Source organism: Mustelus asterias, chromosome 1 (genome assembly GCF_964213995.1).
Source record: "Mustelus asterias chromosome 1, sMusAst1.hap1.1, whole genome shotgun sequence".
Taxonomy (NCBI): Eukaryota; Metazoa; Chordata; class Chondrichthyes; order Carcharhiniformes; family Triakidae; genus Mustelus; species Mustelus asterias.
Genome location: NC_135801.1, coordinates 92,671,741 through 92,690,087, shown reverse-complemented (window position 1 = coordinate 92,690,087; position 18,347 = coordinate 92,671,741). Strand labels below are relative to the sequence as shown.

General features: G+C 42.0%; 1 protein-coding gene across 2 annotated transcripts in view; it reads right to left on the bottom strand.

Annotated features, from left to right (window-relative positions):
* slit2 (slit homolog 2 (Drosophila)) overlaps positions 1-18,347 on the bottom strand; it is a 420,226-nt gene that overhangs the window by 108,991 nt on the left and 292,888 nt on the right. For both annotated transcript variants that reach the window (XM_078215445.1, XM_078215451.1), the window contains exons 11-13: positions 14,947-15,018; positions 8,432-8,503; positions 154-297 (exon numbers count right to left, since the gene is read on the bottom strand). In XM_078215445.1, the coding sequence (XP_078071571.1) occupies positions 154-297; positions 8,432-8,503; positions 14,947-15,018 (288 nt within the window). The remainder of the gene's footprint in view (positions 1-153; positions 298-8,431; positions 8,504-14,946; positions 15,019-18,347) is intronic.

The window sequence follows — 18,347 nt, the reverse complement described above, 5'->3', positions numbered from 1 at the left end:
CCAGGACACAGTGCATATCTCAGATGAAACCAAGAAACGGGGGAGAAGATCATGTATGTTTTTTTTTAAACTGTAAAAGTATCGTAATTTATTTCATGCATTATTTTTACATTTCCACAAGATAGAAGCTTCCCATTTGGTTGGAATACATACAAAGTCTGGATGGCACGCAGAGGAGCAAAAGTGCCTTTGGCAATGGTCTGTAGCTTGTTGTCATAAAGAGAGAGAAGGTTTAAATTATGGAGGTCCTGAAAAGCATCCACTCGCAGGCAGTTAATCTTATTGGCATTCAGCAACCTGTCAAACAAAAAAATGAACATTGCATAAAATATATAAACACCTTCTGCATAAAATGTGAACAATTCGAATCAGAACAACATTCACAACACCTGTTTCCAACAGATTTCAAACAGCTGGAAGGGAAAGTCATTCTTTCACATGTGTAAGTGTTTTATGATACAATTTAACTTTTATTTCCTGTTATTTCGATGTCTTAATATTTGCATTCTTAAACCCTGACTTTGTTCCACCTTAATTGTTTTTTTCTGTCTTTACATGTAAGCTGTCAGCATCAGTGAACTGTTATGGGTGATATTTAGGATCAGTAAAAGGTGGTCGGATAACAAACTCATTAATCACACAGGGGTAGATTTTAACCATGCAATAGCGAAAGACACAAAATAGTGAATCAGCCTTATATCTTTCCTGTTTTATATCTTTCCTGTTGGTTCAATGGAAATAAAAATGGAGAGAGATAAGAAACTGTCTGTCAACTTGCGATCACCCATCTTACACTATTGAATAAAGTCAAATTGACCCTCAACAAGTAGTGTTCACTTTCTAGAGTGTGTTACATTAAAATAACTAACACTTTGAGTTAACTTTAAACTAATCCAACATCAGGAAACTGACAAGAACAGATGGATTACTGGTTTCCACTGACTTCAATAGATAGTAAGGTCAGGTCGGATGTAAGACTGGCATTGTATCCAACCTCATCAGCTTCCTGATGAGCAGATACACAAAAATCTCCACCTTTGCAACAAAAGACTTGATATGAATTGATTCCTTCTCCATGATCATTGACACTGTAGCTTTATGCCTGGCCAACAGGTTATGGTTCATGTTCACTCACAGAAGAGCACAATCAAAACCTACTTAAAGCACCTTTCAAAAACCATGCTAACTTTATCAAGCAAAAGCAAGTGTCAGGCCCAGTGTTTCAATCTATGTTGCTGTTTTGGGGCTCACTTCGATGGTCCTTCCTGGCACTTTTCCAGCCTTCTGATCCGAATCATACAAAAGCAAATATAGCTTTCTGTGGTGTATTATCATTACAGACTCAGGAACAGTACAACTTATACAGGGATTTGCGCCTCCTGAACAGTTATTTTTCAAAATAAGTCCATTGGAGATTTAAAAGGAGAATCTGAAGCATGAAACTAAAAGATGCAGATAAACTCCTCTGATTTTTCATACTGACTGACATAAATCATGGCAATATTCTGTTTCCTCTTTTATTCTCTTTCACAATGTACAGGAGCCCCTAAGCTGCTTATGCAGATAAAACTAATTAAAGCTCAACATTCATTCATTCTTCGGCTGATCCCAAACAATATCTTCAATAACCAAAGTTTAATTAATGCAACATGTAAAGGTTAATACAAGACTAAAGTATGCAAATGACCAATTACATAAATTCTATTTATTCACATATTGCTCCTTCCTACAATATTCCAAGGCTGGCAGTTATTTCAGAATTCTAGCGCACAAAATCTCAGTGCAAAATTCCAATTGGTCACCAAAAAATCCTATGCAACGGACTGGATATATTTTGCTGTTCCCACCTCTGGTGTTTTTTGAACGAGGCTGCTACAGGGGGTGGTGACATCTAACTGCTCACCAGAGGTGGGTAACCAATGATGCCCATTAAAGTCACTCTCTAGATGCTGTGTAGAATTTTCCAGATGGTAGGTGGGCCATCCCCAGTAAGGCTGAATCCTGGCCGATGGATGGAGGTAGGTCTCCAGGCCGGTGGCCCAGCGAATTCTCTGTTAAATCCACCCCATTCACCTACTTCCCTTCATCCCCCAACCATGAATGAGAGAGGGGCAGAGCTGAGGCCATGAGCCATCTTGTAGAGGGATCTCCCCTTCATAATGATGATCTGGCAACTATGGTCACTGTTAATTTTTAAATATTACAAATGTCTTCAGAGGGCACCTCCAGCTTGAGGTGCTCTCTTGTTCCTCAACCTTCATCAGCAGGGACCACTTCTGATGTTGGGGCTGCTGATCTTCCAGTGCTGACAGTTTCCTATCAATCCTCCTGACTTAGGAGCCCAGCCGCTGTCCTGAATAACTGATGAGGGCACCTGAAGCCACACTTTTTTGGCCACCCCCTCCAATCTCTCCCTCTGGGTCCCCAAACCGGCATTTGTAGATTCCTGACTCACATTTTATCCCGACAGCATGTTTAGGACCTGGGAATGAATATCCAACCCAACATCTTCGAAAACGTACTGTACCTAGAAAGATTTGGAAATCAGATATTCCCTAATACATGTCAGTGGAGTCTAATTTCCTTCCTTTTTGCCCCATTCTGTGTGAGAACTAAGATTGCTATCCACAGAATGAAAATGAAAAACTTCAGTAAGAAGTCTCACAACACCAGGTTAAAGTCCAACAGGTTTATTTGGCATCACGAGCTTTCAGAGCGCTGCTCCTTCATCAGCTGAGTCCTGATCAAGGAACAGCGCTTCGAAAGCTCGTGATACCAAATAAACCTGTTGGACATTAACCTGGTGCTGTGAGACTTCTAGCTGTGACCACCCCAGTCCAACATCGGCATTTCCACATCAGAAATACTTCAGTACATTAATTCACTTTCAAACGAGGCCCTGACCTTAAGTCTCTTTTCTGTAGCACTTTCTGATGGATTGGGCTGTTATTCATAATCTTCAGCTAACCCAAGTTCATCACAGATGATGTCTGACAACTGTGATGAATTACTGTCACCAGAAAGTTTTGCTTAATCTAATTCCGCATTCTTACCTGTGACAGAACTTCCAGTAGTTGGAATGTCAGTGCCAAACATTAGCCAAACCACAAATGTCTCAGTGCGCACAACACATTCCACGACAATGACTTTGGACAGATGTCCGATGTTGTGTGCTCAGGCTCTACCTCAGAAACAAAAACAAAACAGCAGAATCTGCTTGCACAGACCAGTCAACTCAAGGATGCCACATTCTTCTGTGGTGGGAAGGTTTGTTCAGCGTGTCTTCGAAGGTAAAGATCCTACTAATATAACAACAACACCACATAAATTTCTTCACCACAAATCCTTGGTACACAACTCCTGAGGCATTTGCAATTATCAGCTCAAGTGCTGCATTGTTTGAGAGGTGTTCTGTTGGTGTGACAGTCCATTGGGCCCCGGATTTCACTCCTATGCAGAGTTGTGAAATTTCTTGGCTTGGCACATCCGCCTATAGAGAAACAGTCCCGAATGGCTGGATTTTCATTTTAGGGAGAGTGACTGTGTGCTGGAGTCAGGCCTGCTGCCCCAAAAAACAGCGTGGAGGTAGACACAGGGGCTCATCAGTGCCGGCTGTTTAAAAGACCTGTCTCAGTGCTCTGTCCCAGTTGTAATAAAAGTAGTTAGGTCACCTGGCTCTCACCCATTTTCCATGCCCCATCCATATCAATTCATACCCCTTTACCCACCCATGGCACCTCATACCCTCTTTGCCAACATATGCCCTTTATACACTTTCCCATGACCCCTTCACCCTTCCTGTCAACATATGCCCTTCTGCCTACCTTCCATGGCCCCTTCTCTCCTCCATTCTATTCTACGTTCCTCTACCCAACCTCTTGGCCCCTTAATAGCCCCATGCCAACACAGTGCCAATTTATGCCAACACACACCCCCACCAACTATCCTTTGCCCTTACATCCTCCATGCCAACTCCCCCAGTATTCACCATGAGCAGAAATTAGGAGCCATGCTGAGCTGGAACAAAGTTCTCAGTATCTATTACAGATTTAATTATATTAAAAAACACTCATTGATAAAAGCTCATTCAGACATTTAAATTTCTTCAAATGCTTAATCCCTTCGGAAATCAAGGCTGAAATTCTCCTTGTTGCCATTGCCAGCGAGGACAGAAAATCTGGCGCTCCTCCAAATCTCTGTCCACTGCAGGAGGACTGGAGAATTCCCATTGCAGGCAAGGTAGGAGAATCTGGCCCCAAATGTTTGTATTCAAAGCCCCACAGGCATCTAATCACTGACAATTGCTTGGAGTTATGAATTAAACTATGAATTTACAGCCCCCACTGTGATAATAATATTGTGGAAGCAATCAAGCAGTAATAATATCGTAATGATGGCCCTCAGGTGAATATAAACAGCTATTAAAATTGCAAGAACCATTTGTTTTTCAGTTCAGAGACGTAGAATGCCAGTTTTTTGTTCAAAATTTATAGAGCAGGTGATTTAAATAACTTAACAACTTGACAGTTCCACACACCTTATCCACCCTTTCGTGCACATTCATGTCTACTTTTAACATTTTTTTAAAGTCATACAAAGTCAAACAGATCTCGCTGCAACAAAAATGAGGTCCATTTGAACTCTGTACTGAGTTCAAACTACCTTGTTGGGTTTGGGTTTCTCATGTGTGTGAATCATGTCCCACCCACTTTACACTACTGACAAAAATAGGATCCATCAGAAATGGGTGCGGGACTTTGTGATGTGAGGTCCCAGCACCATCTCGGCTAAGGCATGGAGTCTCCCCAACTCTTTAAAAGTTCTGTTGACCACGGGCTGGATTTTCTGTCCTTGGGGTGAGTGCAGCCGGAAAAATCCCACCCAGTGTGTCTGCAGGAGATTGGGCCACCTCTTTTCGGAGTCCTCTTTCTAATCAAGATGCTCCCCTCTTCGGATGGGTCAAGGGCTGGTCCTAGTTCATACAATGTAGCTCCGCAAATTAAGTCCAGCAGAATTTGCCTGAGGTCTTGGCCAGCTTTCAAGTAAAATATTAATTGAGTTGAAGATTCTCAGCTGTGCTGCTAGATTGTGCGACTAAATGCACAAAAGCATTCCATCTCAGAGTGGCATGGTCATCAGCTCACGCTGTTACAAGCACCGCCTACTATTGGCTAATCACTGCGCTCATAGCGTCGACCATGACTTGAAATGATCCAACTTCCCAGCTAGAGATGGTAATATATGAATGAAACTGAAAGGGGAAAAAACAACTCTGAACAGACAATACCATCACAATCACTGGCTTTCCCTACTCATGCACTATATACCCATCAAATCAAAGTGCTAGCATTATCCCTTTTTAACCAACCGGATGAACAGTATTTTCTGAACTCAACACCCTTTGCAAGCCGAGTGTCCAGCGATTCTCAAACAATATTACATAAGAATGCTGCTACTTTTTAAAGTAGCAAAAATCCATACGGTTTTTCATCAGCTGGCTCCAACACTGTTGCATCTCATTCTTGCTGCTTGCTTTGACAGTGTGTGATAAACATATCAAATTCTTTCACACATTGTGGAGCCAAAACTAAGACATCCAGTGCTGCTGGGGTCAACAAGTATGACAGCTCCCACAAAAGAATCACCGGCAGAGATTGAGAAACTAGATTCCACAAATTCTCCACGCTTGCTTTGTGTGTACTGTACAAACTCACTGGAAATAAAAGTGCTCTGACCCCGAACCAACATTCTCCACATGAATCATCCATTACTCTGCAGCAATCTGGAGCAAACCTTTCCAGTCCTTTGGGTTAAGGATTGCATTTCCGGCAATCCAATTTCCAAGCCTGAATTTCCCCCTTATGTTTCATCTTTATTTTACTTACTCGGCAGTCAACAGGCCTGATCAAAATTCCTCGATTTCTAATGAAACATCACTTAAACATAACGTTAACATGAACTACAGGGTGAAATTTTACTGCCCCTTCAGGCGATGTGATTTTCCAATCCCGCTGAAGTCAACGGATCTTTGAATGGTTCACGACATTTCCCTGGCCCCACTGCGATTGGGCCATAAAATTCCACCCACTGTTTCTAAAAATTAGATTGATGAGAGGCCAAAGTGAAAACTTCAATAGATTTGTACCTTGAAGGAGCAAGCAAAGGGAATCCAATTTTAACTCAGCAAATGTAGTGTACATGGCCCATGTGGCTGCGAAATGCCGTTTTAACTTTCGATTGTCATTCCAATGTTTCAAGTCAGACTCCTGCATGAGCCCAGAGGAATCAGTTACCTGGTTGTTCGCTGGGAGTAGGATTTGGAGCAACAGGATGGAATAATGTCTGATATTTATCAGAGGGGATCTGGATGCCAAACTGGATGGTTGAAGGGAAGGGCGGCCCATTGCAGAGGAGGTGCCACTGTGTGTCGGAACTGGAGGAGAAACACCGCTCAACTTACCCCAGAAGGAAACAAGAAAAAGGCCCAAAATATTTTCAGAAACATTTCTGGGCTTTTTCCGAACCTACTCTTGCTTGGTGCCAGCACGACTCGTGTAATCCTGAGTTAAATAGCATTACTATTCTAACCATTTCATAGGACCCCGCCCTTTGCATAGTTGCTGCTCTTATTTGCCTGTGGCCAAGCAGTTTTGCCACCTCTCAAAATCCAGGAATGATAGTGTCAGCAGGCAGGAGTGTGGGATAAGCGGACAGCCCAGATTTTACTTTTCACCAACACTACCACCCGCTTATGCAATTTTTGTCAAGCAAGAGAGGTTAAAATTGGAGCTTTTGTTTTGGGTTTTGTCCATCTCTCTGTCAGGTCACAGTGAAGATGCACCTGACACAAAAACAAACCAAGCTGCAGCTTCATGCCTTGGTGGTAAAACTCAGCTCTTTAGAGTTTGGAGATGGCAGGAATTCATTTTCTACAAGACTAGGGTCACCAGGTTTCATAATCAGCAACTGTAACAAAAAATTACGTTTCTAATAATTGCAATCTCAGAATCATAGAATTTACATTGCGGAAGGAGGCCATTCGGCCCATTGTGTCAACACTAGCTCTTCACTTAATGACTCAATGCTGTTCTCTCACCTTCCCCTCGTAACCCTGCACATTCTTCCTATTCTGAAAAGTCTAATTCCCTATTGAATGCTTCGATTGAACCTGCCTCTGCCACCCTCTCAGACAGTACGTTTCATACCTTAACCACTCGCTGCATAAAAACTATTTTTTCACATCACCTTTGCTTCTTTGCAAATTATTTTAAATCTGTGCCTTCCTGTTCTTGATCATTTCATGAGTGGGAACAATTTTTCCCCATCTACTCTGTCCAGACCTCTCACGATTTTGAATACCTCATTCAAATGTTATCTCAGCCTTCTTTTCTCCAAGGAAAACAGAGCTAACTTATCCAATCTATCCTCAGACCCAAATCCTTTCACATTTCTCCACATTGAACTTCATCTGCCTCCTGTCCGCCCATTCCACCAACGGGTCCATGTCATTTTGAAGTTCTACACAATCCTGCTCACAGTTCATATCTGCAAATTTTGAAATTGTGCCCTCTATATCAAGGTCTAGGTTAGTAAAAGAAGGTCTGGCTGTATTCCCCAGATGAACTATTACTTCATCAGTATTTGACACTGGAGAGTGGGATGCACTTAGAGAACTCCTGTACTTTTACCTGTTCCTTTTTGAGAGCCTGGTGGGCAGCCATTCCCTCTCCCCCTGCATATTCTGAAGCTGAAAGGTGACCACATACATAATCTATGAAGCTCTTAACTTCATGGATACACCGCAGTGACATCAGATGCCGCTCAACTTCTGAAAGTTGGGGGTTTAAGCTGCTGCAATTGACAATATTTCCTGCACAAATGATTATTCAGAACATGGGGAGTATCCTGGAGTTCCAACACAGCACAGGATGTGCACTCTTGATGTTGGATCAGCCCTGCCATTACTCTATTAACTAATAACCTTGTTACTGCTAAGAAATCTTACTGCCGGCAATAAACCCTACAAATACTAGTAAAACTTTACTATTACCAATGAACCTTCCTATTACTAATGAAGCTTTCTAATGTTGATAAACCTGTCAGGTAGAGATGTTAAAATTGAGCCCATTAATAGTTTCAAGAGTTGTAAAAATGGAACAATCATCAAATGCCTTGGGTTCTTTTTTCCCCAATCTGTTTTTATAGGAAAATCTCAGCAGGCCTGACAGCATCGGTGGAGAGAGTACAGAGCTAACGTTTTGAGTCTCTGATGAAGGGTCATCAAGACTTGAAACATTAGCTCTGTTCTCTCTACACAGATGTTGTTAGACTGGCTGAGATTTTACAGCATTTTCTGTTTTTGCATCAGATTCCAGCATCTGCAGTATTTTGCTTTTATTGTTTTTTATAAGAACTGGTTAAATATACTTACAGTAACTGCAGAGAGAAGAGACCTTCAAATAGGCCTTTAGGTAGCTCTGTGATTTTATTTCCATACAACACACTGTGTGGGAAAGAAGTAGAAAACTGTCAGTAAAAACCTAGAAAGAAACAATGGTAGACATTCTCATCTTAATTTCTACAACTTGCGTAGCCTTTCATTCTTTTTAAAATAATGATGGTGATAGATATTAGCCTGAACCAGGAAACCATCATACCCTCTTTTAAATTAATTTACTGCATGTTTAAAAATAATCTTTTCTCACGAAGTAGCCTTCACAGCTCGAGGCAAGATTGGCATTTATCATCCATCACAAGTTGCCCTGAAAAGTGGTGGTGAACTTCCTTCTTGAACCACTGCAGTCTGTAATCTTTGTAGCTAGTACAATGCAACTATATTAGGCTAGTTTAAGACTGACATGGATAGACATGGGTGGCTGCCGATGACTTTGAAGACAGGGGGCCGGGTAAAATTCACTGGATTGCCTTCCTGTCATCTATCTGTCAGCCCCCAAACCTGTCTGAAATTTTTCAGGGGCCTGGTGAGACCATGGCCGACCCACTCGAGAGCTTCAAGTTTCTAGGTGTCCAGATCACCAACAGCCTGTCCTGGTCCCTCCATGCCGACACTATAGTTAAGAAAGCCCACCAACGCCTCTACTTTCTCAGAAGACTAAGGAAATTTGGCATATCCGCTACGACTCTCACCAACTTTTAAAGATGTACCATAGAAAGCATTCTTTCTAGATGTATCATAGCTTGGTATGGCTTCTGCTCTGCCCAAGATCTCAAGAATCTACAAAGGGTTGTGAATGAAGGTCAGTACATCACTCAAATTAGCATCCCACCCTTTGACACTGTCTCCACTTGCCATTGCCACAGAAAAGCAGCCAGCATAGTCTAGGACTCCACGCACCCCAGACATTCTCTCTTCCACCTTCTTTCACTGGGAAAAAGATACAAAAGTCTGAGGACACGTATCAACTGACTCAAGAACAGCTTCTTCCCTGCTGCCATCAGACTTTTGAATGGACCTACCTCGCAGTAAGTTGATCTTTCTCTACACCCTAGCTATGATTGTAACACTACATTCTGCATTCTCTTCTTTCCTTCCCTATGTACAGTATGCTTTGTCTGTATAGCGCGCAAAAAACAACACTTTTCACTGTATATTAATACATAATAATAAATCAAATTGAATCTAACACCATTGAGGCCCTTACGTGGGAAATTGATGGTTGTTTTCTGCCTGGCCACAATTTTGAGGCCAGCAAGAGAAGGTAAAGAATGAATGGACGCCCAGCAGGTTAGTTGGGTTGGGTCTCCAGTGGGAAAAGGTGGAGGGGGCGTTAGTTCCTCACTACCCAAGGTCTGCAGATCCAGGTGTTCCCTCCCCTCTAGCCTTTCCAAACCAACTCACTCCTTTCAACTTCCACCGTACCGCACCCCGCTCCCCCCGCCTTGTCCCTGTCTCAAAACCCCAGCATTCACCTGTGTCCAGGGGCTCCCTCCACTTATGAAACCAGGTGTCATCAAGCAGTGGCCACTTTTCCTTGTGACACTCTGAGACTTCAGACCTGCTGGTCAATCAGATCAGCCGGCAGCTCTCGGAAGCTAAACTTCCTCCCGAGTTGGAGGCAGAAGTCCCGCGCTACAGGTTAAATAGCTGTTGGGCAACTAACATTGATGAAGATCCTGCCTGTGAGTCAGATTGGGTAAAAACAGCTGGTCCAGGGTGGCACGGTGGCACAGTGGTTAGCACTGCAGCCTCACAGTGCCAGGGACCCAGGTTCAATTCTGGCCTCGGGTGGCTGTCTGTGTGGAGTTTGCACATTCTCCCTGTGTCTGCGTGGGTTTCCTCCAGGTGCTCCAGTTTCCTCGCACAGTCCAAAGATGTACAAGTTAGGTTGATTGGCCATACTAAATGGCCCTTCGTGTCAGGGGGATTAGCAGGGTAAATGCATGGGGTTATGGGGAAAGGGCCTGGGTGGGGTTGTTGGTGATGCTGGCTCGATGGACCAAATGGCTTCTTCTGCACTGTAGGGATTCAATGAGTCCATGACAGAGAAAACCAATTTTTACAAAGAAAAGCTGATCAGTTCAAATTTTATAAACTGTCATAGTAGGATCTGTGCTCACGATTTCTGGATTATTAGTCTAGACATTTGGATTATTATTTAAGTAACATAACCACTAACTACTGTAACCAGTGATGCTGTGGTCATAGTTACTGCATTGAATCAAAGAAATGGGTCAAGTTTAAAGAGTGATCCCTGTGTAAATGTGAACTAGATCGCAAACTTTAAAACAGGCTGTAACTACAAAGTATCTCTCACATAGCCCAAACTGCAGTTTTAACTGACAGACTCTCTTTAAAAATTGAACATTGTGATTTGACAGACAAGGGCATTCTCAATTGTCCATAAATTTCCTATTTGTTTGTTCCTCACAAGTTTGTAATAGTGGGCCATTACTGAACCAAGCGCTAGTCACGCAGAAAAGGGTTCAAAGGAGTGTGGGATAGCAATGGGTAGCACTGAAACTTGTCGACTTTCTGTAAGTGTTCCAGGTATTGTACTGAAAAGAAACCAGTGTAAAGTTTCGTATTGAATGTGATGCACAGGGAGCCCCTGTTTACAATAATGATTGCATTGTCTGGTCATCGTCCCTAACTGTGGCTTTGTTTGGAAGTTTAAAACAGCTTCTCTGTTGTAGTTCTGTATTTTCAGCTAGATTTTCGGATGCAATTTAAATATTTGTGCCTTGAAGACTACATGTGATGGCATTGTGCTTTATTGTCTACATGTAATGATATTATGTTTGATGCTTGAACTTTCTGGTTTGGAAAGGCAGTTTTATTAACTACTTGATCAGTAGACAATCCTAAATTCAAATACCATTATCTTCTCACATGAACAACTAGAGACAAATTAAATGGAACATGTTTTTAACTTTATACGTAGCCTCCAGAGCTTCCTTTCTACACAGCTACAAAAACAAAAGTTCTGGCCTGAACGGTAGTGTTTTATGAGTCGCCTATACAACCTAAACAGCAATTTCACACAATGCAACTCTCCAGTTTACTTTGGCCATCCCAATTTAGAGCTTCATCACATTGATGCTTGAGCGGAAGTAATATAATCCTAATGACCAAACTCGCTCCATAGCGCAGAACCTGTCAGCATTGATGAAAATAGGAGTGAGCAATCAATGAGATATCTGAAAATAGAAGTGTCCCTTATAAAGGAATGCCTCACTCAGTACAGTAAGAGTTTTAACAACACCAGGTTAAAGTCCAACAGGTTTATTTGGTAGCAAATGCCATTAGCTTTCGGAGCGCTGCTCCTTTGTCAGATGGAGTGGATGGAGCAGATATCCACTCCACCTGACGAAGGAGCAGCGCTCCGAAAGCTAATGGCATTTGCTACCAAATAAACCTGTTGGACTTTAACCTGGTGTTGTTAAAACTCTTACTGTGTTTACCCCAGTCCAACGCCGGCATCTCCACATCATCACTCAGTACAATTCAGACAATGGTATTTAATAGCAGCTAATCAGAAACATGCCAAGCAAACTTTCAAAAGAAAACTGACAGACCAATAAAAAGAATCTTGTCCTTTAATGGGAAGCATCCCAAAATGGTTGGGAGTGATACTGTAGATTAGATTTGCGATATTATCAGTAGTTTGCAAAGAAGGAGATCACTTAACTAAGATCAGGCAGCAAGTTGTCACTTTGGAGATGAGGGGCCATTAAACACAGCAGCAAATATTGGCCCTTGTTTTTTTTGATAAACAAACAGTAATTTGCAGAGCTTGTCATCTATGGGTTGGGAATATGACTACAGATTACAGGAAATGGATAATGAACAAAAACAAATATTAAAGGCAGCACTAGGTCTCCAGGGTTGTTTGCAGTTTGTATTTTGCGTGTGTCAATGACATTAGCTTTCACAGAACATCAAAGTGCCTTCTGCAGTCCCTGTGAGACTTTTGCTGAAGGAAATGTCAGCTTGCAAATCATATCCGCCTCAGCCTTGCCTCATTAATGTAATTTCATCAGCAATGTCTATAAAAGTAATTTCCAATTGCTCACAATAAAGCCCTTATGTAATGTAACAATGTGGTAACTAAACATTTTGTGCCTTTTTAAAAAAAAACAAAACCATATGTTGTTTGAATCAATGTAATTTTGCTTATTGTTCAGCTTCCACCATTTAAACACCATTAGAAATTGAACCAAGGCTTGCCATGGTCTATGGGAGATGTGCATTCTTGGTGCTGCCAGTGTTGTAACCCATCTGTAGAACAGCGCTGGTCAGGGAAGCATTCAAACTTTCTGCCTTTCTGGAAACTTTCCAGCTACTATAGTGAAAAGAAAGCAATGCAGCATTGTGTATTGTAGGCAATACACAGGGAGCCCTATCTGTCATAATCATTACTTTGTCTGGTTACAGTCTCTAATTGCTTTTGATTTTGGCATGCTCAATTTCATTTACAACAAAGGGCAGGGGGAGTTAATTTCTTTTTAAAACCTGTTTTTAGCAGCACTTACAAGTTGAACAGGTTTTAATCAACAAGCTGTTTTATAAATTGTGGTGCATTTCTATAATTGCATGTACGTGAGAACTGTTTCTGAGGAACCTGCCGCAGTTATAGTCACTTTTGTAAATGGTTTCTCAGCTCAAAAACTTTCACCTGTGAATAAATGAATGACCAATTATTTAGTGTTTAACAGTTTTTTTTAAAAACTTCAAAATGTACGTATTGAAATAAACTTGCCGGCCTTCAGCAAAGACTGAGGATTGGCATCCAGGCGGGCCTGGTGTGGGATTGTGCCAGCAACGCCTCAAACAGTAAGTTTTTAATTTAAACTGTTTACACTCAAGGAAGGGGCCAGGCAGTCACTCATGGGAAGTGGAGGAAGCAAAACTTGGCAGGAAAGTTGAATGACAATTTTTCTGCAGGTGCAATTAACCAGTGCAATGCACATGGACAATGGACCACAGAACATTACAAAACAGAACCAGTCATACTGTACATGTGAAGGCAGATCAGTCACTACCAGCAGTTCAGCCTGCTCGTTCTTGCTTGGCCAATTTGCTATCAGATGATATGTCTCTGTCCATTTATTTTCCAGGTCTCTTTTATTGCTTTTTCAATATGTCCCCGTTTTTGCTGTTCCTCCATCTACGTCCCTATCCCTTACCACATCCTTCTAAATCCTCCCAATGTATGCTGCTTTCCTTTGTCTCCTTGCAACATGTTTTGCTAAGGGACTATGGGGCAGACCTCTTTCAGTACAGCTCAATAAGACATTAGGGACGTCATCAGTCTGTCAATGTTAAAATTGAAGGTATCGTGTACCCAGTCCAATTTGAGATGATTGATTTTCCTTTGCTTAGGAAAGCTCAGGAACGCGATGGCTAGCAAACCCCTCTGTATACATTAACATTCAAATCACCTGAATATCATATTTTATCACAAAAATTAGGAATCTGCTAATCATAATGGGCACAGTCTATTTGGCATTTTCAACAGTGAGAGAGGGTGGCATAGTGGCACAGTGGTTAGCACTGCTGCCTCACAGCCCTAAGGTCCTGGGTTCGATTCCAGCCTTGGGTCACTGACTGTGTGGAGTTTGCTCCGCGTGCTCTGGTTTCCTCCTGCAGTCCAAAGACGTGTAGGTTAGGGGATTAGTGGAGTAAATACTGGGGTCATGGGAATAGGGCCTGGTGGGATGCTCTGTCAGAGAGTCGGTGCAAACTCGATGGGTCAAATGGCCTCCTTCTGCACTGTCGGGATTCTATGATTCAGAATCAGCAGAGTTGAGGGGAAAAGTTAATGAACCATAACCAGCAAAGGAAGAGGAGCAAGAAAGGGAAAGAGAAAAATAAAAGCTACAGTACAAAAATAAAACCCACGCTAACGTGGGCTGCCACCAGCTTCCTTTCATGTTTGCGTGTGTAAAGTTTGCCCAAACCTCAGGCACCAGCCTCATTTAGGCTGCGTGGCTACAACATTGCTGAAGTTATTTCTGGAAGTTTTGAGCCTCTGCTGGAAAATTCCTTTTGGTTTACCCAAACATGTGACGGGCAAAGCTTCTCTCATGTCCGCTTGAAACATGAAAGTGTGCAATGAAATCTGGGGCTGCCTGTCCTCCCACACATCCGTTAATCCAAACTTCCACTCTGTCTTTGATTTTTGCAGGTCTATTTATGCACTGTAATCAAAACTGTGTGTCAAAAAAGTTTAGGAAAGGCTAAATGGAGAACGAAAACATGGCACTTAAAATTAAAACAGCCATTTTAGTGTAATTGCTTGTTGAGCCCATATGCAATTTAAGAGCCTGGTTTTTATATGTAATTAGCACAAATTTTATGTTACCAAGGTATTTAGAAATGCACAAGTGGCAAACAAATCTTTGAGTTCAACATGTATTGAAGAGGATGAGTTACTCTAGAAACAGACAATCCCAGGCAATCCAAAAAATTTCCAAGAAACTTACAGGGAGTTAAGTGACCTCAGTCCCTGGAAAGCATCTGGTGCGATTTCAGAGATGTGGTTGTTGCTCAGGTCTCTGGAAAGAAGAGCAGCGCCTTAGAAGGTTAATTAAATATTGACTGCCATCTCAAAAAGCTGTCGTAGGCCAACTGACCTGCTCATTATATCCAAATGCTCACAATTGGCTTGCAAGTGTTCAACACTGTTTTCTATTTTGGCATTTTCAATACCTTACATCTGCTTCTCATTGTTTGACTTCTTTCTCCCTTGAGTGTTAATCTACCACCACAATAAAACCTGCACAGGTGACTGAGATTCATAGTCAATGCATTATATTAGTAATACCTGGCTGGGGTGAAACCATGATCACCTGGCAGGGGTGCCTTGGCTTGGGTGAGATGCTGTTTTGGAGGATTGATGCAAACTTGATGCACAGAATGGCCTCTTTCTGCACTGTAGGAAGTGGGATTCACCTGGGTGAGATGGTCTTTTGGAGGGTTGATGCAAACTTGATGGGCAGAATGGCCTCTTTCTGCACTGTAAGGGTTCTATGATTTACGATGTTCAGGTTACAGTGAATGGCAGTTATGACATTAAAAAATTAACACCCTATTTCAAATTTATGGCATTGATTTTGACTTCATGATGCCACACCAGCTCAGCTTTTCTATTTTAATAATAATGACTCATAAATTTGATGGGCTTTTAATGAGCTTGGGAAAGTTGTGAAGCCTCCTGCTGAAACATCAGGCCCCCAGCACCCTTCACTCACCAGGCTATAACTCTGAGCCAGAAGGTCGCTATGGAGAATGGTGGTTGTGGCTTGCTGGCAACGCACTGCCTGGCCAAGCCAGAAACCGGAAAACTGTGATTGAAAAGCGCAAAATGAGGCCGCTAAAAGTACTGGCTCGCTCTGCTGGCTGATCTCCCATCCATTACAATAAGATCTTTCACACCTGCAGTACGAAGCCTTTGGCTCGGCCAGCTACAGAAAAGGGCTGCTGCGACCCGTTGGCAGAGGTCTGAATGAATCAGGATCAAAATCTATAACCTGTAGAAAATGAGGTTGCATTTTGCCAGTAAAAATGCTGCCTTGCCCTGCTGATGGAACCAATCCCCCATTTTTAATATTGTTCCTTTCGGGAAATCAGTTCCGCCCTATGACGTTTCATCTTACAACATTTTCCAGGAACCAATTGTCTCATTGGGCCGTGGGTTGCCTGGTATAAGCTGCAAACCTTTTTTTCCCCCTTTCCCATCATGCATCTTACCTGTCAAGACTGCAAAACAAAAATGGAATTTGCACGCACAAATTTTCCATCAGTATTTTAAATGACAGGAAATGACATATTTCTGACATCCACTTCCAGCAGGTGAAGCATGTAAATTACTCCTACATAGTAATTCCTACTCAAAATAACTCCTATGTCCTCAAACGTAGTTCCATTGTTTAAAAAGAGATTGAAGGAAATGCCAAACAAGTATAGGCCAATTAATCTTACATCAATGATGGGCAAATTAACAGAATCAATCCTGAGAGATAGGATTAACTTTTCTGTAGAAAGGTATGGACTAGTCAGGGATGGTCAGCATGGATTTGTTAAAGGAAAGTCTTGCCTCATAAATTTGATTGAATTCTTTGAGGAAGTGACAAGAACAGTTGGTGAAGGTAGTGCAGTGGACGTTGTGTACTTGGATTTGAGCAAGGCATTTGACAAGGTTCCACATGACAGATTGGTCAACAAAGCAAAAGCCCATGGGATGCAGGGTAATGTGGCAAAGTGGATAAAAACCAGGCTTGGTAACAGGAAACAGAGGGTATTGGTCAATGGGTGCCCCTGTGTATGTAAAGTTCTTTCAAGTTGTGTTCTACAGGGCTTGGTACTGGGACCATTATTGCTTGTGTTATATATTAACGATTTGTACATGAACATGGGGGAGCACGACTGGGAAATTTTACAGATGACACAAAAATTGGTCATGTAGTGGATAATGTAGAGGACAGCTATAATTTCCAAAACAATATAGATGGGTTGGTGGAGTGGGCCATAAAGGAGCAGATGCATTTTAACACAGAGAAGTGTGAGATAATGCATTTAGGGAGGTCAGACAGTTATAGGAATGCACAATAAATGGGAATATAATATGAAGAGTATTTGAAGTGAGAGATTTTGGCGTGCAAGTACACAGGTTTCTAAAGGCAGCAGTTCAAGTGGACAAGATTGTAAAGAAAGCACAAGGAATGTTCTCCTTCATTGGTAGAGGTATAGAATATAAAAGTAACAATATAATGTTGGAGTTGTATAAAACACTGGTGAGGCCACAACTGGAATATTGTGCGCAGTTCTGGTTACCATATTACTGGAAGGACGTAATTGGTCAGCAGAGAGTGTAGAAGATGTTTACAAGAATGTTGCCAGGGCTAGAAAAGTGTCGCTATGAGGAGAGATTGACTTGATTGAGTTGTATAGAATGATGAGGGGAAAAGATAGAGTGGACAGGATAAAACTGTTTCCCTTGATGGAGAAGTCTAGAACCAGAGGACATAAGTTCAATATAAGTGGCAGAAGGTGTAGAGGGGACATGAGGATGAGCTTTTTTATGCAGAGGGTGGTGGGTGCCTGGAATTTGCTGCCTGAGTAGGTGGAGGATGCAGATACTAAAGTCTTTAAAAAAGTACTTAGATCTACACTTTAAGTGCTGTAAACTACAGGGCTATGGACCACGTGTGGGAAGTGATATTACAAAGGGCACCTGAGTGTCCTCAGGCTGGCCTGGGCAAGCTGGGCCGAATGGCCTCCTTCTGTGCTGTAACTTTTCTATGGTTTCTGAACTACAAAATGCTGTATTTATAATTGAGGACAGGTTGTTCCATTCTGTAAGCAGTGGTGTTATTCTGTGGGTGGTAATACCTCAAGAGATTATTATTCAAAGGCAGACATACTATTAGGCAATCTTATGCTGATTTCAAAAGCCTCTTCTTTAGTTTCAGCTCTTTTTGTGTTTTCCAAGCCCTGGTAAATGTAGCTTGTTGTAGTTAAATATAAAAGGTAAAATTTGAGGCACGAGTTTTATTATCACATTGAAATGACTGACCAACCTCAAGAGCAAGAATTGCCTGCCCCCCGCTGCCCCCTCCCCCTCCATTAAATCATTAAAACCAGAAGTTGGAGGTGCTTTGGGGATCGCGTTTCCAGGTTTTGAAATTTGAAGCCATGCCCATGTGAAGAAAACCACTGCAGCAAGGGATTCTATGCTACCAGCAGCAATGGAACCAAATCAACACATGAACTGGGAAGACAGGAGAGATACAAGATGGTGAAATCATTTCCATCAATTTTCATGAAGGATGCAAAGACAAAGCTTTACAAATTGAAAAACACATTCAAAGATTTGAGCTGTAAA